The sequence below is a fragment of the Pseudorca crassidens genome, chromosome 16 (assembly GCF_039906515.1).
Source record: "Pseudorca crassidens isolate mPseCra1 chromosome 16, mPseCra1.hap1, whole genome shotgun sequence".
In the NCBI taxonomy this organism is placed as follows: domain Eukaryota; kingdom Metazoa; phylum Chordata; class Mammalia; order Artiodactyla; family Delphinidae; genus Pseudorca; species Pseudorca crassidens.
The window spans coordinates 8,363,296-8,390,196 of NC_090311.1; the positions used below are offsets into that span (position 1 = coordinate 8,363,296).

At 41.4% G+C, this 26,901-nt stretch overlaps 1 protein-coding gene across 6 annotated transcripts in view; it reads left to right on the forward strand.

The window, feature by feature from the left end:
- CPXM2 (carboxypeptidase X, M14 family member 2) overlaps positions 1-26,901 on the forward strand; it is a 154,157-nt gene that overhangs the window by 62,128 nt on the left and 65,128 nt on the right. For all 6 annotated transcript variants that reach the window (XM_067709128.1, XM_067709127.1, XM_067709129.1 and 3 more), the window contains exons 5-6: positions 22,107-22,191; positions 23,175-23,325. In XM_067709128.1, coding sequence (XP_067565229.1) covers positions 22,107-22,191; positions 23,175-23,325 — 236 coding nt within the window. The remainder of the gene's footprint in view (positions 1-22,106; positions 22,192-23,174; positions 23,326-26,901) is intronic.

Below are 26,901 nucleotides of genomic sequence, written 5' to 3' on the forward strand. Positions count from 1 at the left end.
CCATATTATCTCCAACTGCTGTGGTCTGAATGTTTGTGTCCTCCCAAAATTTACATGTTCAATTCTAATGCCTGATGTGATGGTATTTACAGGTGGAGCATTTGGGAGATGACTAGGTCATGAGGGTGGAACCCTCATGGTTGGGATTAGTGCTCTTATGAGAGACCCCACAATGCTCCCTAGACCCTCCCACCATGTGAGGACACAACAAAAAGTCTGTGACCCAGAAGAGGGCCCTCATCCGACCATGCTGGCACCCTGATCTTGGACTTCCAGCTTCTAGAACTGTGAGAAATAAATTTCTGTTGTTTATTACTACCTAGTTTGTGGTGTTTTGTTACAGCAGAGCCTAATTTAGGGACTAAGACACCAACTAAAGTGCCCGTAACAAGATACTCTAAATTCCTGTCTTCTATGGAGTTTACTTCCGGACTTTTCATTCCGTCTCACTGCTGTCTTTATATGCCAGTACCAAACTGCTGTATAGTTATTACAGCATGTACTGTACTGTTTTACTATTTCTTAGATCTAGTTCTTCCTCCTTATTATTAATCTTTTCAGAATATTCCTGGCTATTCTTGCCATATTCTTTTTTCATATGAATTTTTCAAGAAGTCCAAATTAGCCCCCAAAAAAATTTCGGGTGATATGTTAGAGGGGAATGCCTTAGTTAAATTGCAGGGGGACCGGCATCCCTAAGATCAAAGTGTCTTCCTCTATATAAGAACGTGGGCTTGGCTTTTCCATGTGTTCAGCTATCCCTTTTAACTTTTTGTACTGTTTTTTGTTTTTAAAACAATGCGTTTTTTTTTCCTCAGTAATTTTCTGTGTTAGTTGCATGCTTAGTTTTGTAAGAAAGGATTTTCCAGAGTGGCTGTGTTATCTTACATTCCCACAAGCAATGCATGTGATCCAGTTGCTCTGCATCCTTCCTAGTATTTGGTCTTGTCATTATTTTTTATTTTAGCTGTTCTAATAGGTGTGTAGTGATGTCTCATCATGGTCTTTATTCGTATTTGTCTAATAGCTGATGATGCTGAACATCTTTTCATGTACCTATTTGCCATCTGTATGTCTTCTTTTTTTTATTTTTATTTTTTATAAATTTATTTATTTATGGCTGCCTTGGGTCTTCGTTGCTGCACGCGGGCTTCCTCTAGTTGCAGTGAGCGGGGGCTACTCTTCGTTGCACTGCGTGGGCTTCTCACTGCAATGGCTTCTCTTGCTGCGGAGCATGGGCTCTAGGCACGTGGGCTTCAGTAGTTGTGGCACACGGGCTCAGTAGTTGCAGCACGCGGGCCTCCGGAGCGCAGGCTCAGTAGTTGTGGCGCACGGGCTTAGTTGCTCCGCGGCATGTGGGATCTTCCCAGACCAGGGCTTGAACCCATGTCCCTGCATTGGCAGGCGGATTTTTAACCACTGCGCCACCAGGGAAGTCCCCTGTATGTCTTCTTTAGTGAAATGTCTCTTTGTGTCTTTTGTCTATGTTCTAATTGCCTTGTTTGTGTTTTTACTTTTGAGTGTTGAGAGTTCTTTATCAGTTCTAGATATGCCTTTTGTCAGATATGTGGTTTGCAAATATTTTCTCCCAGTCTATAGCTCATCTGTTATCCTCTTAATATTGGCTTTCACACTGGCTTCTCAGAGAAGAAGTTTGTGATTTCAACCAAGTCCAGTTTATTGATTTTTTTCCTTCATGGATTGTGCTTTTGGTGTCATTTCTAAGAACACTTTACTAAGCTCTAGATCCCAAAGATTTTCTCCGTTATTAACTTCTAAAGTTTTATAGTTTTATGTTTTAGATCTATGATCCATTTTGAGTTAATTTTTATATAAAGTGTTAGGTTTAGTGAGGTTTAATGATATATCTTGTAAACCTAGTGATATATAACTGCTTATAGATCTATAGTAATTGTTTTGGTACCATTTGTTGAAAAGACTGTCCTTCCACCATGGAACTGGTTTTGCACCTTTGCTAAATACAGGTTGATCAGATTTGCATGGATTTACTTCTGGGTTCTCCGTTCTCTTCCACAGATATATGTGTCTGTCCCCCTGCCAATCCCATACAGTCTTGATTACTATAGCTATACACTGTTTTGAAACTGGGTAAATGGATTTCTCCCATATTATTCTTTTTCAAAATTGTCTTAACTATTCTAGTTCCTTTGCCTTTCTGTATTAATTTTAGAATCACCTTGTTTATATCTGTGACAGAGTCTTACTGAGATTTAATAAGAATTGTATTAAACTGTGTATCAACTTGGCGAGAATTGACAACTTTACCGTGTCAAGTCTTCCAATCCACAAACACGTTTTCCCATTTAGTTAGATCTTCTTCAGTCTCTTTTATCAATGTTTTATAATTTTTAGCATACAGGTTTTGTTAGATTTATACTTAAGAATTTCATCTCTTTTGAGCAATTATGGATGGTATTGTTCGCTAATATTTTATTTAGGATTTTTGCAGCAATATTCAGATGTGACATTAGGCTAAAGTTTCCTTTCTGTGAGCAATCTTTGTTGCTTTTTGGTATAAAATTTTCTATGCTTTGAATACATACAGGCATGTGGTTTCAGGGGAGCTCTTTTTTTTAAAAATTAATTTTTATTGGAGTACAGTTGCTTTACAATGTAGTGTTAGTTTCTTCTGTACAGCAAAGTGAATCAGTTGTATGTATACATATATCCTCTCTTTTTTAGATTTCCTTCCCATTTAGGTCACTACAGAGCACTGAGTAGAGTTCCCTGTGCTATACAGTAGGTTCTTATTAGTTATCTATTTTATATATAGTTGTGTATATATGGCCAACAAACACATGGTAGGGAGCTCTTTGATTACTGGCCTGCTTTCTGCTGTGGTACTCAGGCTGTTTAGATTTTCTGTCTCTTCCATCAGTTTTGATAAATTCTATTGTCCTAGAAAATTTGTGTTTTCAAAAATATTTGTATTTGATTCAACAAAATTGTCTTACAGATTCTGTTAATTTCTTCTGATTGGTGATTATTTTCTCCTTATTATTTTTAAGTATTTGTGAATTTCCTCTTTCTCTTCATTATGTTACCCAGTGGTTTGTCTATCATTTCTTTCCCTCTTTTTTTAAAGAGCAAGCATTCCTTGGCATTCTTTATTAGTTCCGCTATGTTTCTGTTTTTGAGTTCATTAATTTCTTTTTTTCAGATTGATTCTTTCCTTTATGTATCTATACACATTGAATATCTGTGTAGAACACATGGTGTGAGACACCTCCATGAAGTCTAGCCAGTGGATTCTCCACATTATGAAATCCCTTCTCACTTGTGGTTAAGGCACAGCATAGGTCCGGAAATTGAAGTTTTTCCATCGTCATCCTCTACCCAGAAGCTTCTAGTCCTCCTGGGGTAGCTGGTAGGTGTCCAACCATCTCAGCAGAAATTTCCAAACCGTGTTTCGTAGTTTTGATTTGGGAGCAAAGTAGGCTTTCAAACAGGCAAAGACATGATTCCTCTGGGTGCGAGTTCTTCTGCATTGGCCCCTCCCCTTCCACTAGGTCAGGCGAATGGCAGTCAGTTGACCACCTGAGTCTTTGCTGCCTCATGTCATGCGCTGGAAGATGTCACCTTTCCTTCCAAAACAGTCACGATGAAAATATCTGCCGCGCGTTGAGCTGCTTCAGTAGTAAGTGCATCATACGTGTTAACTTCGTTCCTTACAGCATCTTGGCAGTTAGTATCTAACCACTTACTCTTGCAAAGAACTGCAAAGGCCAGAGGTGGCACGGTTAGTACGTGGCCCGGTGAGTCTTCGAGCCCAGTTCTCCCTTGCATTTCCAAGATGCCATCCTACACCAGGAATTGTCTGCTCCAGCTGAGGTTGAGAACGTTGAGCTCTCCTGGTGTGGGTTTTGCTTCCTTGATACCATCTTTCATGCCTGGTGGAGTGCTTCCTATTTTCTACCAAGGCCTCTCTTTTTGGGGGGAGACTTTTCATTCTTCGCTAGCTCCCATCCAGGTTGAGGGAATGTTGAACCCATGGTATTTCTAAGCATTTTTTAAAGTTAAAATCTTTGCTAAGTTTCAAAGCAGTTGTTATTTTTCTTCTTTTTACATAACCTTCTGATCTCCGATTTTTCTTTAAAGTCTACCTGAAAAATAACATTAGCGTGGCCAACAGAGTAGTCACTTGGCAATACATTTAGAACACAAGGCAGGCGACGGGAAGTAAAAAGCAAAATGCTTTCCAATTTTGCTCACGTAAAATTCCACTGACTTTCTCTCCAAAGTAACATAGTAAAATGCGAACTCTTAAAAGAAAAAGAAAAAAGAAACTCTGCTTTTTAATCCTGCTTTCTGTTTATAACCAAGATGTAAATTCACCTCAATTCGTTGGAATTGCATGCGTTGGAAGAAAATGACCCTGAACTGGGTGGAAAAACTGAGAAAGTGCCGGAGGAATGAGGCAGAAGGAGAAAGAGAGAATAGGGAGTTTATTTTGTAATTAACAAATCATGTGTATAGTTTAAAAAGTCAGATAGCACTACTTATAATTAAAAATAGTAGCCCGTGTCCCCATACCCCTTGGTCCTGTTTCCTGGTGTCCCAAGGTAACTACTGCAAACCCTTCAGCTGTTTCTTCTGTTTTATTTTTCTTAAACCCTGTGTTTCTGAACAAAATGCTTTAGTACTCTCTCTTGATTCTTTTAAATTATTTATCTGTTGACTTTCTACTATAAAAAGGAAGAATTTAAATCTCTTTCTGACCTACCTCTAAGACACACACGCACACACACACACACACACACCACACACTTATTCTCTTTGTCTGTGTCTCTTTCTGTGTGTGTGTGTGTGTCTCCTCCCAGCCTCCCAAAGGAGTTATATTATCAATTTTAGCTAAATCGGTGTTTAATTTTTGCATCAGGATCATCGTTGAGCTATGATTTGTAGCTGGGTCACATGGTATGCTATAATTACCTTTCCTTTCCTGTGGAACTTTTTTGCTTTTCCTGGAGCTAATAATCACTTCTTTTTAATGGTCTCCTTGGTTTTCAAGGTACTTCTCACTAATTCATTCCGAAGCTGTCTGATAGACCTGAAAATCTCCTCTGAATGTGTCCATAATATGAACAATTCACTCTTTCATTTTCTTCCTGGAGAGATCCCTCCCGGAGCCATCTGGCCTCTGCTGGCATCTGAATTTGTAGGTTTTTCAAGCCTATTACATTGCTCTTGTCATGCCTATTGGAATTCTCTTCCTATCTCTCCTGAGTTGTATTCTGTATTTCTTAGATCCCAGGTTTCTCTGTTTTTCTGTTTATTTTCGTGGTACATGCCTTCTGGAAATGGAGCTCGGGAGGTAGAATTTTGGATTCCTTGTACGCCTGAAAATGCATTTTTTGTTGACCTCACCCTTGATGGGTAGTTTGGAAATAATTTTCCCTAAGAATTTTTAACAGCTTTATTGAGCTATAATTCCCATAACTTACAATTCACTCATTGAAAGTGTATAATTCATTATGTTTAATATAGTCACAGAGTTGTGGTATCATCACAGCAGTCAATTTATAACATTTCATCATCCCTGAAACAGATGATTATCCCTTATAATTTGGAAACATTTTTCCGTTGCCTCTTTATCTTCACTTTTACAGTATAAAGATCTGAGTATGTTCATACTTACAAACTTTTGAATTATTTCACCTCAATGAAGTTTTAGGGTTACGTCTATAGCCCTCGTGCTAAAAACTGCCCAATGTTGCACCTTGTATGTAGCTGGTACTTGATGTGACCTTGAAATAAGGGATCATATTTTTCAGTTCTGGGAAATTCTTATTCTTTTTATTCTTATTCTTATTCTCCCTTCATTGTCTCCTGCCAACTTTTTTGAAGTTATTATTATTTGCATGTTGAATCTCTTGTATTAATTTTTAATACAATGCAAACCACTCTTCACCCTGTTACTTCCTTTTCATCCTTCACATTTCAGCTCAGACACCACCCTCCAGGAACACTTTCCCCATCCAGCCCTAGACTAAGTCAGCACCCCCCTCCATTTATAAACTCTCTGTATTTCTCCTCTGAACGATATCGCAGTTGCAGTTTAGTAAGTAACTGTACAATTAATTATGCAATTTCTGTCTTCCTCAGTAGACCGTAAGTTCCCTGAGACGAGGGCCGGGTTTACTTTGAGATTCACTCCAACCCAATGCCTGGCACCCTCCCTCTTCCTGGTCTGACACGTGCGTGTTGCTCGAGTGAACACGGGTTGCAGCTATGCTAGGCTGAACACGGCGTGAGCTGAGGTTGGCACCATCTATAAAATAGACAAGTTTTAATAAGCAAAGTCCCAGTGTAACCTTATTCAGGGGTTTTCCAGAACACTAGGGAGAAAACCAGTTTCTGTTCACTGTTCAGCTATTTATTGCATGTGTCCGTCAGACAGCTAAGCCACCTTCTGTGAACTCACTCAGCCACCAGCTTGGCTGGTCATGTATCTGTTTCTGAGTCCTTCTTGTTATTTAGGTGAATAAACAGGAGAATGTTGAGGAAGTGTGTATTAGCCAGCATCCAGCCCGGTATTTAAAATGTCATGAACCCCTGAAAACCCCCTTTCTCAGTTTCCTTGATAAGAAATTGCCAATAGCATTTATCTCAAAATTGTTTGAACAAATCACATGGAGAATTACCATCTTGTTTTTGACCTGTTTAGACTGGTGTTTCTCAACCTCTGCACTTTCGGCATTTTGAGCTGGATAACTTAGCTCTGGGAGTTGTCCTGTGCATTTTAGGCTGTTAGTGGCATCCTGGCCTCTATGCATTAGGTGCCCCCCATGGTAGCACCCCACTTAACCCCCATCCCCCGGTCATAATAATCAGGAATGTCTCAGACCTTGCCAAATGTCCCTGGGGGGCAAAATCACCCCCAGTTGAGAACTGTTGCTGTACGTTCAGACTTGGGGGTCTCTTCCCAGTCAAATACAGTTGGTAGCACTGCTCAGGGCCTGTCGGTGTTCCACAGTGCAGTGAGAGTCTACCCACGTGGTTGATGGAGTGCTCAGGAGAGCATATCGGGTCTTGGGCTGGAATTGGAAGTGTTTCTAGAAGTCTCCAGTGGCCAATATGATGACCTGCTTGTTCTTGCCAGCTGGGCTCATGATGGGTAAAAAACAGAGTGTGCCTCTTTCTGGCACATGGCTTCTAACATCGCGTAGAAGGAACCAAATGTTTTGAGAAACACCAGGAAACTTCACCTATGGTAAATGAACCATGACGTTAAACATTGATTTGTCAGATGGGAAGGAATTTCCTCAGTGGCGATTTGGATTCTAGTTCCACTTTGAGAGACTGGTGTGTTGAGATGGGCAGGGTGACTTAGATTTCTGTGGCTGTGGTTTTTGGCTAAGCCCTAAGCTTCCCATTCATTGAATAGAATTAACCAACCGTTGTTTTATCCTGTTGGGACTGAGGTGGTAGGACATGTCTGGACCCACAAGCCTAGGGAAGGAGAGGAAGGGGCTGGAGTGAGTTAAGAGTGGAACTAGAGTCTGAGTGGGGTCCTTGTGGTGGGCAGGTGTCCCCCGCACATGATGTCCACATTCTGATCCCAGAACCCATGAATCTCTTACCTTACATGGTGAAAGAGACTTTGCAGATGGGATTAAGTCAAGGACTTTGAAATGGAGAGAGGGTTCTGGACTATTTAGGTGGACCTAATCTAATCATATGGGTTGAAAAGGGAGAACCTTTTCCAGCTGTGGTCAGAGGAGCCATGACTACTGAAGACTGGGTAGAGAGATGCGACACCACTGGCTTCAACGTTGGAGAAAGGGGACCATCATCCCAGGAATGGAGGAGGCTCTAGAGGCTGAAACAGGCAAGGAAACAGATCCTTCCCTAGAGCCTCCAGAAGGGAACCAGCCCTACTGACACCTTGACCTTAGACCAATGAGACTTCTGTTTTACAGAACTGTACAGTAGTAAATTTGTGTTCTTTTAAGCCAGTAAATGTGTGGGAATTTCTTACAGCAGCCATAGGAAACCCATATGGCTCTCAAAGTCTAGAGGTCGAAACAGGAGTCCGGTGAGCATAAAGCCCAAAGCAGGGGTGCTTGGGAGCAGACATTCCAGAGTGAGCACTGATCCCTTGTTTCAGATGGTAACCCTGGTCCTACTAGACGTGTGTGTGCACGTGCGCGCATGTGAGTACGCATGCTTGTACTGGCCAGAATACAGAGCTTTGCAGGCTGGAGAGACATGGGCTCCTCTGGGCAGAAACCAAAATTCCAGACTACTTACAAGGCTTTATATCCTATCACTCACAGTCCACCATCCATACATATCTATTCCAATTTGGTGCTTACATATTCCTTGTGTGGTCCTACTATTTTTATCAGGAGGTTTGAAAGAGGATGGTATTATATTTCTAGTACAGCTGCTGTTCTTTTTTTTCTTGCGGTACGCGGGCCTCTCACTGCTGTGGCCTCTCCCGTTGCGGAGCACAGGCTCTGGACGCGCAGGCTCAGCGGCCATGGCTCACGGGCCCAGCTGCTCCGCGGCATGTGGGATCTTCCCGGACCGGGGCACGAACCCGTGTCCCCTGCATTGGCAGGCGGACTCTCAACCACTGCGCCACCAGGGAAGCCCAGCTGCTGTTCTTGAGTACCAGAGTCGACGCATATATTATATACATTAGCTCATTTAATCTTCACAAATGGCAGTTGTCAGACGATACTGACAATGCTGATCTGCCCTCTGACGGCATTCAGTGTTGCTTGGGAGCACAGGGAAGGTATCAGGAAGGATTTGGGAGACCAGGCTTCTCTGATTCTTTTGGCTCTTCTCAAATATCCCCATTGTCATGGTGGTGATCTCTGTTTTCTAATCCACAAGCTCTCCTCAAGCTGCGGTGGGACATTCGGCTCACGCTGGCTGGCTGGGTACTTGGTTTTCTGGCCCTCAGCAGACTCAGATTGGTTGGTGGGGCCGGTAGGACTTTCTAACAACACCTGCCCTTGACTCGCTGTTCCTTACCTGTTTCCAAGTGAATCAGTCTGGACTGAACATTGTCTCTTCTTAATGTAATGAATACCTTATTGAGGCTGGAAGATGTAGCCAACCCACTCCAATATCTTATCTTTGCTATGTAGTCCTAGCTCCACGGGACCTGTGGACTGGGTCACAAACACACAGCTGGTAACACTTTAACTGGTTTGTTCCTGAAGAACAGTAATCACCAACTTCCCAGCCTAGGCTCGTACTGTCTGCCTCGCTCAGACTTAGCAAAAACTTAGCAGTTTTTGAATAGGACTCCCTTGGGTGGAAAGTACCCAAGTCTGCTTTGAGGCACACTGGGTGTGTCAGGGAGCCGATGAGCAGGAGTGGAGGTGGAGCTGGGCTCCTCCGCCGGAACCTGGGGTTGTAGCGCTGCCGGGACCGTCTGAGGTCCCCTCGGAGCTCCTTTGTGCTTCAAGCTCACTCTGCTCTGCGTCTGGCCTCTAGACTGGCCTCTGCTTCTCCAGCCACATTATGGGGAATGCGACTGCCATCAGCACTCAAGGTTTACAACTTACAATTGCGAGTGTCACGTGGTCTCAAATACAAAATCCCAGGGAAGGATGTATTGACTTATCTTGGGTCAAGTATCAAGTGTAGGCAAATCAACTGTGGTCACATCATCAAGGTACTGTGATTGGCCTGGCGCCCACCTTTAGGCCATTCAGCCGTGGCCAAGGTGCGGGGTCATGCTGCCTAAAATATCTGCTCCAAAGGTAATCATGTAGAAGGATATAGATGGAAAGATAACTCCTGAAAATATTAGGCTGAACATACAAAACAATGTGTCCAGACAGATATAATTCCCATTTTTGGCACACACCTTCAAATAGCTGAGATTCTCATCTCTACTTGTTGAAAACAACTGTTGTTACATAATACTCATTAGAAAAGTTGATTAAGGTCTAGTTTGCATGTTTAGGTTATGTTTTTAATGTTCGATTTTTTTTAAGTTCTGAAAATTGTTTTTGTGACCACACACCAGCTCGTGTTTGTGTTTTGTAGAAATTGAGATTATTTGCAAGGGATTGAGAAGTGCTGATTATAGGTTTAAGTTGTAAGCATTTTTTGACGGAGAACAGTTACTAGTCCCCATGTGCAGCTCCGGAGAACTTGTTTCAATACCCCAAAAAGGTTGGTGATTGTTCTGGGGATCCTGAAATCCTGCACCCAGAGCCGAGGGAAAAGAGGAGTGTGATGAAAACCAAAGGATGGGAGACTGGAGCATCCAGGATGGAGAAACAGGAATGAAAAGCAATCTGACCCTTTCCTCCTGCCAGCCCAGCTCGCCTCCTGCCAGCCCAGCTCACAGCCACGTCCTTAATGAGAAACTTAACTTGTTTGTCTGAGATAAAGTAAGACCATGTGTGTGGAAGCATTTCGTAAACTGAAGGCCATAGGAATTATTATTAGGACATGTTAGGATAGTTGCTCTTTCAAAGAAAAAATTATCGTGTATTTATAAGAAGTTACCAGGGCAAAGATTTTATGTTTTTTTTCTTAAAATATGTCTTTAAGGATGAATGTAGCATCTTCACATACGTCCTGTCCCAAGAGATGATTGGGACATTTTCCTGTGCAGAAGGCTATTCCACAATATTCAAATAAATATCTTATCTTTTTCATTGCGTAATGTTTGATGGTTACAAAACCATTGATGTAACATGCACTTAAGGTATTAAGCATTATAATAAAACCAACACTCAGCAACCCACCACATACCTGAAGAGCTGGAACGTTGCCAATACTTTTGAAACTATTTATGTGCTCTTTCCTGATCCCACCTATTTGCTTCCTCCCAAAAGTGAAACCATTCTCCTTATTAGGGGTTTATTATTCCCTTGCCTTTTAAAAACAATCTTATCATGTATGTATAACATATGCAAGAAATTTTCTTTCTTTTTGAGCTTTATCAAAAAGATTTTTCACTTTATGTAGCTTTTTTTTTTTTTTTTTGCGGTACGCGGGCCTCTCACTGTTGTGGCCTCTCCCGTTGCGGAGCACAGGATCCGGACGCTCAGGCTCAGCGGCCATGGCTCACGGGCCCAGCCACTCCGCGGCACGTGGGATCTTCCCGGACCGGGTCACGAACCCGCATCCCCTGCATCAGCAGGCGGACTCTCAACCACTGCGCCACCAGGGAAGCCCTATGTCGCTTTTTAAACTTGTTTTCAACTCAGCATTATACTTCAAAGGATTGTTTGTGTGCCCGTAATCGTAGTTCAGTAATTTGTACTGCCATTTAACCTTGGGAATATGCCTTATGGAGATTGAATTGACCCCTTTTCAATTTTTTGTTACTTTATTTTATTATACTTTTTTTTTTATTATACTTTTAAAAATAATGCTGCTATTAACATTCTTGTATATGTCTCTTGGAGCGCATGTACAAGGGGATCTCCGTGGTATGTACTTGGAGCAGAATGGCTGAGTTGGAAGGTACATAAATGTTGAGTTTAATGGAATAATGACAAGTCATTTTCCAGAGTGGTTGTCCAAGCAGCTTCTCCTCCAGTAGCTTTAGAGTTCCTGTTACTCCACATCCTCACCAACATTGGGTATTGCCATTCTCCTAAATTTTCAATATGAAGAGTGTGTTTTCAATACAAAGCAGTATCTTTCACTGTAGTCCTAACTTGCCTTTCCCTAATCACTAATAAGGTTGAACTTCCTTTCCCATGTTTACTTGCCATTTTTGTTACCTTTACTGTAAAATACCTGTCATGTTTCTCCATGTTTATATTGTGTTTTTCTCCTTTGTCTCATTGATTTATAGAATTTAAAAAATATATTCTGAACCTTAATCCTTTTGTTAGTGAAATGTGCTCGGAATATATTCTCTCAGCTTAAGGTTTCTCCTACTGGTTTCTTTATGGTGTCTTTTGAAAAGCAAAAGTTTTTATTTTTAGTGTAGTTCAATTTATTTGTCTTTTATGATTAGAATGATTGTGTCCTATATAAAATCTTTTCATACCCCATGGTTACAAACTAATTCTCCTATATGTTCATTAATTTTTTTTAAGTTTCAAGTTTTACTTCTCACATTTAAGTAGTTAATCCATTTGGTTATGATTTTTGTAAAAGGTGTGAAATATAGGGTCCAATTTCAACTTCTTTTTATATTAATATCCAGTTGCCTTTGGACATACATTGTAATAGCTTATTTAGTTCCCATTGATATGTAAGACATCTCTATCAAGTTTATATACATACATGAGTCTGTTTCTGGGCTCTCAATTTTGTTCCATTTACAATTTGTCTATTCATCCATCAATATCACAGTGTCTTCATTACTGAGGCTATAAATAAGTCCTAATATCTTGATAGGGCCACTCCCCCCTGCCCCCTGTTCCTTCTTCTTATAAAGTATCTTATTATTTTCTTCCCTATAAATTTTAGTATCAGTGTGTCAAGTTTCTTTACTATGCTATTGGGATTTTTATTGAGAATTGACATTTTTCTATCTATGAACATAGTATACAGATCTCCACTTATTTATATCTTTTGAAATGTCTTTCAATAAAGTTTTCTCCATAAACATCCTGCACATCTTTTGCTCATTTTATTTCTAAGTATCTTATTTTTGGCTGCTTATGTATAGAACTGTGATTAATTTTTGTATAGTAGCCTATGTCCAGTCATCTTGCTGAACTCTCTTATCAGGTCTAATAATTTTTCTAGTTTCTTTTCAGTTTTCTTTGTAGTCAGTTAAATTCTTCGGGATCTAAATTTGTTGCTTTTTGTTTCTGCTGCTTCTTTCCCATAGAGAATGTTTTCTTGTGTGTTTACTGATTTTTTAAAAATTGTGAGCACCTACGTGATTGAACTTAGTGAAACCTCTGAGAACCTAAATTGAAGGCTCTTTTCTTTAGAGGGGATTCATGTGTGCTTCTTTTGGGAGCTGGATGGATACTGCTGTTCTGAAGTCATTTTAGCCCCCTTTGAGGGTCCAAGAAAAAGTCCCTGAATCAGTTTCCCTACCTTTTGTTGTCCCCAGGCTTAGTGTTTGGATCCCAGCACTGTTATGTGCATTTTTCCCTAGGGCGACTCTGCCCTTTTTCTTTGCTCACTCTTCATGTTTTTTTTCAGTTCACAGATCTTTTTTTTTTTCCTTGGAGATGTCCTTTACTTGTTTGCAAGCCCACTGGTGTTTTAAAACATTCATTTGTTTTAATGTAACCAGGATCTCGTTGTACTGAAGCAGAAGGCTCCGTAAGCATTTAGTCTACCATTTCGTCGATGGGGGACATTCTTGGTTTTTATTTTAACCAAATTAACATTAGGTAGTAAAATGTCTGAATGTGTCCCGGTTTTTTGCCTTGTAGCCCACCTCCTCTGTTTTCCTGATCTGAAGGAAGGCTGGATTGGTGGGAAGCGTAATCTCATACCAGGATAGAATTTTGGGGGAGGGGGGATTGTTTTTTATTTTTGTTTCTGTTTTACGTGAGGGAGGTGGCTGGAGCCCAGAGGAGAGTCAGCAGAGCCTCTCGGCCTTTCTGCAGTCAGGAAGTCTTTGACACAAGCACATCTTTACTTGGGCTGCATTGCAGTTGAGTTGAAATCTCCAGTCACAGAGAATTAAATGTCAAGGTGGTTTTGTGATGTGGAAAATCTCTCTGAGGGAACTGGAAACAAGCCACAAAGGGCTGTGAATGTCAAGCCTTCTCCAAGGATTAGGAGACAGGAAGCATGGGCATTATAGCTCCAGTTTTTGAAGCTGGTTCTCTAATAACAATGGATGTGTCAGTCACAAAAGAATAAAATATGCAGCTTTTATGTTAGATAAGGAGTGTGTTGCATTCATTAACCTGCCCCCAACCTCCTTCATTCCCCTTGGCCGCACACCCTTTCTCTGCCCTCTCACAACTTCACAGCACTTAATCTTATTCTCTTGAAATTTCTAGTTTACTTCCCCATTTCCCTCATTAACCTGTAAAAATCTTGAGTAAATAGATCATGTCTAATTTATCTTTGTAGTCTCAGAGGCTGGCATGGTATTTGCAATGTAATGGCTGCAGGGTTAGGAGCAGGACTTCACACATTCCATGTTGCCTTCATTTTTTCATGCAGGTAGAACTTTCAGACAATTCAGTCCTACCCCAGCGTTACTGATTGGCAAATATCTCTTCTATCACCCTGGATTACCAACCTTCTTAAATTTAAATAAAAAGGAATTAATTCTTTATTTCTTTGTAGCTGTGACAGATTTTTATTATTACTGGGGCACAAAGGGTTAAGCCCGAATATCAGTCGCTCTCTGGAAGTGTCTGAAGGGAACGTGAGAATTATGTTTATAGTTCAACTGGTAATCCTAGATGTTGGTATAGAATTTGACAGTATATTAATTATGATATATTATTCTTATTAAGAACTCAGATTTATGGAGCAATTATTATGTTCCAGGTGCTATGCTCAGACTCTACATGCATTACCTCATTCACTCCCTAATCACTGTGCAAAGACATAGAGTTGTTACCTTACAGTTGTCTTACAGCAGGAGCCCAGAGGTCACATGACTCTCATGCTGGTAAGTGGAAGAACTAGGAGTTTAGTTTGGGCTTCTTGACCTCAAAGCCTGAGGTTGTAACCAATATACTATAACATCTCTCAACTTATAAATTAACATATAACCTCCTTGTAGGTATCATTATTTCCAGAAAGGTTACACAGCTTGTCAAGTACATGTAGTTAGTAAACAACAGTGCTGGATTTGAGCTAAAGTGGTTAGCACTCATTTCTCTACTCATACTCTTATTGTACATTTATTTACTAAATGTCACAACAATAGTTTCAAAATGTCTGTCTGTGTGTAAATAAAACAATGCCTCAGGAGCTAATCAAATCTAACTTTTAAAGTACTGAAAGAAAATAATTGTCAGCCTAGAATTCCCAGAAAAAATATGATTCAAAAATGAAGGTGAAATGAAGCCTATTCAGACAGTAAAAACTGAAAAAAGTTATTGCTAACATATCTGCTTTGAAAGAAATAACAAAGGGAGTTCTTCAAGCAGAAAGAAAATGATCTCAGATGGAAATATGAAAATGCAAAAATAAATGAAAAATATCAGAAAGGTTAAATAAGTAGGTTTATAATTATCAACCATACAAAACAATAGTAGTAATGTCTTAGAAAATTTATTTATAGAATTAAAAATAAATTCAAAAATCATGTAAAAGATAGAGGGATAAATGGACTTAAATTATTGTACCGGTTCTAGTATTATCATGGAAGTGGTAGAAATTAAAATTTGAATAAGACTAGTAGTTTAAGGGTACATAGGTAATCTTTAGGGTAATTATGAAAAAAATAGTGTGAATGTATAACTAGTAAGTTAATAAAGAGAAAATAGAATAATAAGAATATTTGATCATAAAATAAAAATTCAAAAAGTAGAAAAAAGGAACATGAAATAGGTGGGTCAAATAGAAAACAAATAGTAAGATGGTAAATATAAATCCAAATATAGTACTAATTACATTACATTTAAATGAACTATATTATCCAATAGAAGAATAATATTATCATACTGCACCTAAGAAAAAATACAGAAAAATGAACTATATGCTATTTACAAGAGACACAGTTTAAATTTAAGCAGTCAGAAGTTAAAAGTAAAAGGATGGGAGGAAATATATCATATAAATCTTAACCAAAACAAAGCAAGTTTAGCTATCCTACTATCAGACAAAACTGACTTTAAGGCAAGAAGCATTGATAGAAATAAAAAGGGATATTTCATAATCATAAAAGAGTCAGTCTACCAACAATATATCACAGTCAAATTCGTATGTACTCAACAACATAGCTTCATAATATATATAGAAAACATTGCGAGAACTAGGAGAAACAGACAAATTCATAGGCAGATTGGCATTCTTTTTACATCTTTCTATAACTGATAGAATAAGCAGATGAAAAATCATTATGGATGCAGAAGATCTGAACAACACAGTTGATACATTTGTTCAAAATTATATGTGTGGGGCTTCCCTTGTGGCACAGTGGTTGGGAGTCTGCCTGCCAATGCAGGGGACACGGGTTCGAGCCCTGGTCCGGGAGGATCCCGCATGCCGCGGAGCGGCTGGGCCCGTGAGCCATGGCTGCTGGGGCTGTGCGTCCGGAGCCTGTGCTCCGCAATGGGAGAGGCCACGACAGTGAGAGGCACGCGTACCGCAAAAAAAAAAAAAAAAAAAAAAAAATTATATGTGTGGAACATTGCATACAACAATCACAGAATTGCAATTAGTTTAAATGCACATGGAACGTTAGAGTTGACTATACGCTGAGTCATAAAGGAAACCTCAACAAATGCCAAAGTATTGACGTGATTTAAAGTATGTTCTCTGTCCACAATGGAATTAAAGTAGAAATCAGTAATAAATAGATAACTGGAAAATCCCTAGTAACTGGAAATTTAAAATTATACTCCTAAATAGTTCATGATCAAAGAAGAAATCACGACTGGAATTCATATTTTGAACTGAATGATAATGAAGGTATGACATATCAAAATTATAGCATGTGGCTAAAGCAGTGCTGAAAGGGACTTTCTAACCTTAAATGCACATATTAGAAATGCAGAAAGACTGAATATCAGTGATCTCAATAAATTGTACAAAAAGAACAGCAAATCAGACCTAAAGAATTACCGAGAAAAAGATAATGAAGATAAGAGTAGAAATTAATAAAATATTACTTTGAGCCTTAGGAAGTTGCTGATATTCAATCATTTTGATCTATAAAAACAGTAGTTTCATATGGTTCTTAATAGGAAACAAATAATAGAGAGAGTAAACAAGGCCAAAAGTTGATTCTTTGAAAAGATTAATAAAATGAATAAACTCATGGCAGACCAGGGAAAGAGGAAAAAAATCAACTACCAATGCCAAAATTGGAAAAGGGAGCATTGTTAAAAATCTTATAGACGCGAAAAAGACAATAAAATGATACTAAGAACGTGTTTGTGCCAATAATATTGAAAATAGCTGAAACGCAATAATTCTTCAAAAGACACAAGTTACTAAAACTGACAGAAGAAGAAATAGAATATCAGAGTGGTCCAATACCTACTAAAAATGTCAATTCATTATTAAATATTGTCCCACAAAGAAAACTGCCAATTTCAGAATATTTGAGTTCTTCCAAACATTTGAGAAAGGTATAGCACTTAAAAAAAATCCAGAAAATGGAAAAAGGGAAGCATTTCCCACCTATGAGTTTGACATAAATTTGATATCAAAATCTGATTAGGACATTACAAAAAGCAAATTTATGAAAAGATTTCTTTCTTGAGCATAGATACAAAAAATCCTAAGCAACGTATTGCCAAATTGAATCCAGCAATATGTGGATCCAGCAGTCCATCACCACCAAGTGGGATTTATTCCAGGAATGTAAGTGTGGTTTAGCCACAGTTGTAACCAATTGCTATAATTCACCACATAAACAGAACTAAGGAGAGAAATAATATGATCACTCTGATAGATGCATAAAAGGCATTTGAGAAAATTCTATAGCCATTTGTGTTTAAAAGAAAAAAGATCCCTTTAAGCTAGCAATAAAGAGGAACTTTCTTAATCTGAAGAAACATATCTACCAAAAGCCCATGGTGGAGTATAGCCAAGCTCCTTGCAGTGAGGGGCACTGGGGCTCACACTGCAGACTCTGCTTGGAGCTCCTGCTATGACTCCAAAGCTTGTATGTACTGACTCATTTTGAGAACTAGAAGTTTTTTATAATGTGAAAAAAAGAAATAGTCCAAACAGCAGGAATTACATATTCTCCTGTTATAACAGTAGAAAGTATTTTGATAGAAGCTGAAAGACTCTATTCAGCATTTTCTGAACATAACATGATATGGAGATGCAGCGACCATCTTACAACCCATCTTAAAACCCTTGGAGACAATGAGTATGAAAAATGAATGTCTACTGATGTTGATTCTGGTACAGTCAACCAGCTGCATAAGTGCTAGCAGCTGCAAACATCCAGATTCTCTTGTTATGTGAGAAAGAATGAACTCATACTTGGTTACAATAAAAACAAACTAACACATAAACAAAGGAAAAAAACCCCTACTGGAAACGTAGTGAAATACTCAATGGTGAAATACTTAAACCTTTCCTTCAATCTCAGGAATGAGACAAAGATGTCTATTATTAGCATTTCTTTCAGCATTGAACTGGAGATCCTAGTCAGTATAATAAATAAAGCAAGAAAAAAAAATAAAGCCCTAACAATTGGAAATAAACAGAACTATCATTGTTCTCAGATGACATATCATGTCCTTAACAACATCCAAAGGAATCCCAAACTCTTAGAATTATTAATGAATTAGCAAAGTGGTTGGATACACAGTCAACATACAAAAAGTATTTATATTTCTACATACCAGCAACAAAAAAGGAGAAAATAAAACTTAAAATATTATTTATAAAATAATCAACATCAACTGTCTAGGAATAAATCTAACAAAAGGTAAGTACAATAACACCTAAATAAATAGAGGGGTATACCATGTTTATGGATTGGAAGATTTAATATTGGAAATGTTAATTCCTTTAAAACTGACCTATAGATTCAATGCCATCTCAATTAAAATCCAAAAGCCTTTGTTTTGGAAATTGACAAGCAGAATCTAAAATTTATATAGGAATGCAAAGGGCCAAGAACAGTCAAGGAAATTGTGAAAAGCAAAAACAAAAATGGGAAAATGTACACTACCAGATACAAAGACCTATTATAAAGCTACAGAAATCAAGACAGAGTGGGTTTAACATAAGATAAGGAACAATGGAACAGAATATAGCATCCCCAAACATACCCACACATGTACAGTCACGTGATTTACAGCAATGGTGCTGTTGATGTGCAATAGGAAAGTAATCATATAAATGGTTATGGGTCAATTGAAAGCCCATATGGAAAACAATGTATCTTGACCCTTACCTCACACCGGTACCAGTCCGTGGCCTGTTAGGAACCGGGCGGCACAGCAGGAGGTGAGCAGCAGGCGAGCAAGCGGAGCTTCATCTGTATTTACAGCCACTCCCCATCGCTCACATTACCGCCTGAGCTCCGCCTCCTGTCAGATCAGCGGCGGCGTTAGATTCTCATAGGAGCGCGAACCCTGCTGTGAACTGCGCATGCGAGGGATCTAGGTTGCGCGCTCCTTATGAGAACCTAATGCCTGATGATCTGAGGTGGAGCTGAGGCAGTGATGCTAGCGCTGGGGAGTGGCTGCAAATACAGATTATCATTAGCTGAGAGGTTTGACCGCACAGAGACCATAACAAATCAATGGCTTGCAGACACATCAAAACCCTATCAGTGAGTGGCTAGTGAAAACAAGCTCAGGGCTCCCACTGATTCTGCATTATGGTGAGTTGTATAATTATTTCATTATATATTACAATGTAATAATAATAGAAATAAAGTGCACAATAAATGTAATGCGCTTGAATCATCCCAAAACCATCCCCCTCCCCGGTCCGTGGAAAAATTCTCTCCCACGAAACCAGTCCCTGGTGCCAAAAAGGTTGGGGACCGCTGGTTTAGAGGCAGACAGAGAACAGGAGAAGAGGAGTCCAGACAAATGGAACAGTATGTGCAAAGGCCCTGAAGCAAGAGAGAGTATAATCAGTATCAGGAATTGAAAGAAAGAGCATGGAAAACAGGAGGTAAGCAAGGGTCTTATAGAACATGATGAGGAATTTGGTCTTAATACTAACATAGCTGATACTTTAAGCAGGAGATGACATATTAGTATTTCATTAGAAAAGTAAACCTCTGACTGCATGATAGATTGGAGGACAGTTTACATTTCAGAAGACCAGTGGGAAGCAACTGCAATAGTCCTGGCCAGAGAGAATGGGCTGGGTGGTGGGAGTGAAGATGGAGGGAGTGAAGAGATTCTAGAAGGATGTGGAAGGTACAATTGACAGAACTTGGTGATGGTTTCACTGTAGGGGAGAGAGGGAAAGGGGGGCCAAGGAGGACTCTGGGATTTTGTTGCCCTGGGTAGATGGCAGTACTTTTTCTGAGGCAGGGGGTCCCAGGTTGAGGTACAGAGTGGACGAAATAAATCAGTTGGTTTGGGCGGGTTCAATTAGAGACATCGCTGAGACGGTAAGTGGAGAGGTCAGCTAGGCAGAAGGATGTGATGTAGGTCTGCCGTTCAGAAGAGAGGGCTGAGCCACATCATTAATTACCCTTCAAACATAAGTGTTGGATTTGTCCATATTTGTTTTTTTTTAAGTTTGAGAAATTATTACTTGGTTTGCATTTCCTTTTTTCTCTCTCCCCTTTTCTTTGGAGGACTTGTTTGAATTTTTCTTTCCACCCCTCTCTTATTGTTTGTGTGCTTCTTTTGACTGAGAAGCTTCCTAAATTCATCACTTCCACCCACGCGTGGGTGAGGGATACACCCCTCACCTCTGCCACCCCTCACCTCTGCTGACTGCCTCGCTGGGTCACTGTGGGGTGTGATCAGCAGAAAAACAGATGGCAAAGGAACTGCAGATGCAAGTCATTTGGAAATAATTTGAATGTTGGAAACAGTTTGCAGTTGGGGGTGAGGATCATTTTCCGGTGCAAAGGGCCTGAGCTGTTGCTGAGGGGCCTTTCGAAAGGCGTGCTTAGCACATCTTAATCTGCAGGCGTGGGCTGAAGTCCGTAACCTCCTGCGGAGGAGCACGTTGTTTGATAGATCCTGGCTCCCAGCAGGTAGTCACAGAAAGCTGGTGGACAGGTGAGAGAAGGGAGAAAGTTCAGCAGAGGGTTGGCTTCCAAGCACATATAAAAGCACCTAAAAATAATTTTTGAACGAGTCAGGCAATTCAGAATGAATAGAGCCAGCAGCTCTTTCTAAACAAACTTTACTAGACAGTATTGATTTGGACTAGAAACTGAGAACCTTCTTGGGATCTGTCTGGATCCTGAGTCCAAGGAGATTTCACAGTAGGAAAACAAGGATTCCAAATGCTTCAGCTGGTGGAATGTTCTAAAAGATTAGTACATTGGTGCTTAGTTCCAATATTTAAGAAATTTGAAAGGAAGACGCTCAGGAAGACTTGTCTATGTTGCTTAACAATTAATGTTATAAAAAACTGAGGCAGGGGCTTCCCTGGTGGCGCAGTGGTTGAGAGTCCGCCTGCCAATGCGGGGGACGTGGGTTCGTGTCCCGGTCCGGGAGGATCCCGCATGCCGCGGAGCGGTTGGCCGCGGAGCCATGGCCGCTGAGCCTGCACGTCTGGAGCCTGTGCTCCGCAACGGGAGAGGCCACAACAGTGAGAGCCCCGCGTACCGCAAGAAAAAAAAAAAAGAAAACTGAGGCAGAGCTGAAAAATGTGTTTTCCGCAGGAAAGTCATTTTTTTTTTGCTTATCAAATTGACCTCCACTCTGGGAAGTCAACTTTTGGCTCTTTTCCCCTCAGTAATTTCTGTGCAGTAGGATGTGATGAAAGGGGTCTGGCCTGGGGCCCAGATATCACTGGATTATTGCTGGCTGTGGAGTGGGGTGGGAGAATTGTCTGCACGGCTGTGACAGCCCAGGAGAAACCTCGTGTGTCTTAGAGACTCAGGCTGCTGTTTCTGTGGTTGGTGGGATCTAGTTTGTTATGTTCCCAAACAGTTTTCCAAATGAAATTTCTAGGCCAACTTGCCGCTTTTGCTGAGATTTCTTTCCCACGTGGAACTCTACTACTGTGTGTGACGTAAATGTTCAGCATAAACAAATACGTAAGTTATTTGTGTACGTTTATGTGCGTGACCAACATTTAGTTCTTACTGGGGGCCAGGTATTGTCCTAAGTGTTTACAGGGTATGAAACCATTTAATGCTTACATTAATATTTTAAGCTTGGTGCTCTTATAATTCCCACTTCGTGGATGAATAAACTGTAGCCTAGATGGGTCTGTTACCTGGCCAAGGCCACAAGGAGGGTGAGCAGTGGGGGCCAGGGTGTGACCCAGTACTGTCCACCTCTGGGACCTGCTTTCTCTATTGCTGCACCTCTGCGTGGAAGAGGGAAACATTTTGAAGTGTGTAGTCCCAATGGTGTTTTGTTTTTTCTTAGGAGTGACTGGGTAACCTCCTATAAGGTCATGGTGAGCAATGACAGCCATACGTGGGTCACTGTTAAGAATGGATCTGGAGACATGGTGAGTCTCTTTTCCCTCCGACCACGCCCTTGGTGTCTGGCTGTGCAGGGCCTGGCAGAGGCAGTGGACACCCGACCAGTGTTTGCACCTGGATGTTGCCTGGTTCTGTGTCAACCCAGACCAGCCATCCAGTCTGATGGATAATGACCCCCTTTCCGTACCCAGAAGCTCGGAACCAAGTGGCCCACATTTAGGGCTCCAATTCAGAGCTGCTGGAATTCGGTCTCTTCCACAAGTCACAACTCAGCCCTGGAAGGTCAGCGGCCCATGGGGAATATTGGGACCTGCACAGCTAGTCATTTATAGTAGTTCCTGAACTTTCTTTAACGACCCTGGTCTTTCAGCTCCACGCTTCCCTCCGGGTTAGCCAGTTCCGATCCTATCACCCTCTTCCTCGGGTTCTCAAGTGCAAGTTCCAAACATGGTATCCAGTGCCTTCCAAGATCTGACTGCAGCCTCCATTTCAACCTTCTTTATCATACTTACCGCGCCCCGCCCACCCCCCCAACCCTGCACACACTCCTCTGTGTTCCAGTAACAGGGAGATGGTTGCTCTTCTCCTGAATCCCATCTCTGGGCTTCTCCAGCCATTGCTTCCTTTGCTTTACAATCCCTCCCATCTCCACACATCTAAAGACTTCTTCTTCAAGGCCAGTTCAAATGACACCTCATCCCTGAAGCTTTGCCTGGTCCTTTCCTTCTTCTGACATCCCAGAGCTTTGTGGATGTCTCTTTGCCATGGCACTAATAGATTTCACCTATGACATCTAAATATAACGCCCCTCCTCCTCCCTGCCTGCCCCACTAGACTGGGGCTTCCTGAGGGCAGGGTCCAGGCCTGATCCATTTCTCCTTCCCCCTCAATGCCCAGCTCACGTTAGGTGTTGCTCGAGATCTTGTGGAATGAGTGAATTACTGACTCTTTCATGCCCCGATAATCAAGCTCTAAAAGATTCTCTTTTCTCCCCCTTGTGCATAAGTAGATATTTGAAGGAAACAGTGAAAAGGAGATTCCTGTCCTCAACGAGCTGCCCGTCCCCATGGTGGCGCGCTACATCCGCATAAACCCACGGTCCTGGTTCGATAATGGGAGCATCTGCATGAGGATGGAGATCCTCGGCTGCCCGTTGCCAGGTGAGTCTGCCCGTGCTTCCTGCAGGGCAGGAGTGCTGACGGAGCGCAGGTGCTTAGCCAGCAAGGTGAATAAAAATAAGCCACACAGTCTTTTTCTCATGTAAAAAAATACCACATCTGTTGCAGAATATTTAGAAAACATAGGTAAACAAAAAGACAATAAACACACATCTCCCATAACCCCACTCAGAAACGCCGTGAACATTTGGTGTATTAAAGTAATGCGTCAGCCGTGGCTTTGCCTACTGGGATTTTAAGATGATATATGTTGCAAGGTTGAAAATTCACTCAAAGCTGCTACTCAGAAGCAGGCAAAAAAAAAAATTAGATCACATTGTTTTTGGTAACACGTTTAATTGCCCTTGACTGCTCCTGCTACACTGGGTAGAGGAGGTGGTAGGAGTTAATTTTAAACTTGACCATGTCCATAGTCTCTCCGTAAAAGTGACTTCGCTTGGATGCCTGTGTCTTTGGGAAAATGCTTGCTCCTTTCGGCTGTGTTCCCCTTGCCCTATCTTCACATCGTGGTATCTGGGTGCGACCGCAGAGTGGCAGGAAGATGGGGGCTTGAGTTCGCACGTGGACCCTTGCTGGTGTCTGCTCTGGACAGGCCGATCTTGTTTGGCTTTGGTGCTCTGTCGGCCTTTCAGAACTTATGAGTTCGTGTGCATATGTGGCAGCCCCTTCATCCTGTCCAGACATCTCCAGGGAAGGAAGCTGGCCTCCAGAACATTCCTAAGGCCCTTCACTAGGGCCTCTAGGAATTTCCACTTTCCTGTCCACCCACAGTCAGGCCGTGGGGAACGAGGAGCACAGCTTCGGGTTCTTTCTCCTATACTTTCTCCCCCAGGAAAGCCTCAGCTTTCTTGTCTAGTGAGAGTCAGGCCTTGCTACCTCTGGATTCCCCCTGCCAGGGGAAGGGCACCACCAGCTCTGATGTCTCAGGTGCCGCTATATCCGTCACGCTATTTCTATAGCCATCCCACCCCCCACACCGTGAACTTACAGTTACTGAGTTTTCGAAGCATATTTCCTGTCGTTTATTGCTTTTCCCTCAATCCCGTAATATCCATGATCTTGCTTTGCCAAGTATGAATTTGTAGAACATACGCTCTGTATTGGTGAGAAAGATGGGTCTACCTACCTACCTACTTACCCTCACACCAGACGGATTCTTTGTTATATATTTGTGCTTACTAGACGGCAAACTTTTTTCATGTCATTTAAACTATTAGAGACCATCTGTCTTGTGGATGCTTTTATCCTAGTCTGCGGACAATATCTCATGTTTTCAAACTGCCTCTTATAGTTAGAAGTTCAGTTGTGTCCAGTGTTTTGATTCTCTACCGAATCCCACAGTGCGTATCTTTGTTTCTGTGTCATTGTGCGCATCCAAAATTATAGTGTAAATATGGGATTATTGCTCACATTAGGTTACGGTGGCTGGGATTGCTGGTGGAAAGGAAGTATGTGTTTCCAAGGACGATCCAGATTTGGGATCCGGGCCTCCTTTTGTGGCTGGCTCAGCCTGGGGTGACAGTCGCCTGCTGCCGCCCAGGGCCTGCTGGGCGTTCCTGAGTTCACTGCATCCGCAGGCACAGATGTAGGGGGGATCTGTGAGGCCTTCTTTGTGGCAGGTCACTCAGCACAGCCTTGGTCTGCTTGCTTTAAAAAGCAGGGTCACGGTTTCTCTCTGAGGGCGGGAATTCATCTGTTGTTGGTAAAGGGCAAAGGGCAGCCTGTGAGAGTCTCATGAAATAAATATTTTCCTGTTAAGTTATTCTTGGTGTGTGTATGTTTGAAGATAGGTCCTGGGGGCAATTTAAACACAAAGACAGAATTACAGTGTGAAATCTGGATGGGTTTCAAGTATGGACTTGGAATGGTTCTATTTTCCAACCCTGAATATTTAGGGCCATTTTTCTTCTAGAAGTTACTTAGCAGTCTGCCCAGAGGGGAGCTGGCCTTTGTGCATGCTGCCTGGCGGTGGTCACATCTGAGGGCCTGAGGTGGCACAGGGGCCCCATGTCCACGTGGGTAATTGAACCTTGCTCAGTTGCCTTGTTGTCGACACAATTCCTTTGTGCAAGTTAACGAGACCAAAGGCAGGGGTGACCCAAGCAACTCAGCCACTCAAACCCAAGGTGACTTTGTGCTCTACATGCAAACGCCCAGAGTCTATTCTTCCTGGAACTCTTGTTTATGAAAAATTCATTTACCTTTGCTTCTGCTTCTTCTCTGTTCTGTCTTCCCTGTCTTCCTGTGGACTCTCAGGTGAGAGCAGAGGAAGGGGAAGATTCTTTTTAAGTCTTCATGAATGATGTGTCCAGAAATTTTTGAACTAGAAAATGAATTACACTATACCATGGTCTATTAATAGGATTTTTAAAGCTCGAATAGAAAAGGGGGAGTGTTGTTTAATGGTTATAGTTTCAGTTTTGTAAGATGAGAATGTTTTAGAGATCTGTTTCTGCAACAGTGTGGATATATGTAACACTACTCAACAGTACTCTTGAAAATGGTTAAAATGGTAAATTTTATGTTATGTGTGTTTTACCATGATTTAAAAAAATTTTTCAATTCAAACAAATCTTTTAAATGTTGTTCATTTTTTTAAAAAGTGAAAGGAAGTCCTCTTCCCCAAATTTGAATGGACTTGTCCATTTTGGACTAAGGATCTATGCATATCAGAAACTCTGGGGAGAGCTTCGTAAGATAAATTTTTAATAATGAAGAATTCAGGTGAAGACACACGCCAGCTGATTTGCAGATCACAGCCTTGGTGGTTTTCAGGTATTTTGCTGTTGCAAACAACACTGCAATGTGCTCTGCCTCTTTCAAAAAGGAGCTCCATTGTTCTGCACACGATTTCCCCACAGGGTGACAGGACTGTGCCCAGGGTCCTGGGAAATAACCCTGCAGGGCAGGCGGTGGCAATGCTTGAGCCCCTGGTGCCGGTCTGCAGCTTCTATTATGAATGTGAGACTCTGACCTCTTTGGGGCAAGTCTTCACTCCTCCCACCTCGTCTTCCTGGCCACCAGGTCTGAGCAACTGTCCTCTCTCTGCACAGTGCCAAGCGGTCCAGGGTCTTGAATTTGACCCAGAGGAGCTTGTGTCCCTCAAGCATGGAGGAGCTGCTAAAGGGCATCGCCCCTGAATCATCCCTTCGGGCAGGCCAGGACCCGTTGAGATGCTGTGTCTCCTTTCTCTGACTACACATACCCTCCATTCATAAGCCACTGAGAAAATGTTTTAATTGTAAGACCACCTACAGTCTCGCTGAACTGTAATAATGTTTCAGCCTGCCCCACCCCCTCTCAACAATTTGTATAAATTGGGGGAAGGATGGGTTCTATTGGATCAGCATAACTGCAAGGACCTTTTAAATCTATTTGCTTTACTACCTTCCACTTTTCTTCACCAAGTCAGGCCACACTCCCCCCAAAATTCATGTCCCCGTGGAACCTCAGAATGTAACCTTTTTTTGGAAAGAGGCACTTTGCAGATGTGAGTAGTTAACGATGACATCATACTGGGTTAGGGTGGGCCTTAAATCCAATGACTGGTGTCCTTAA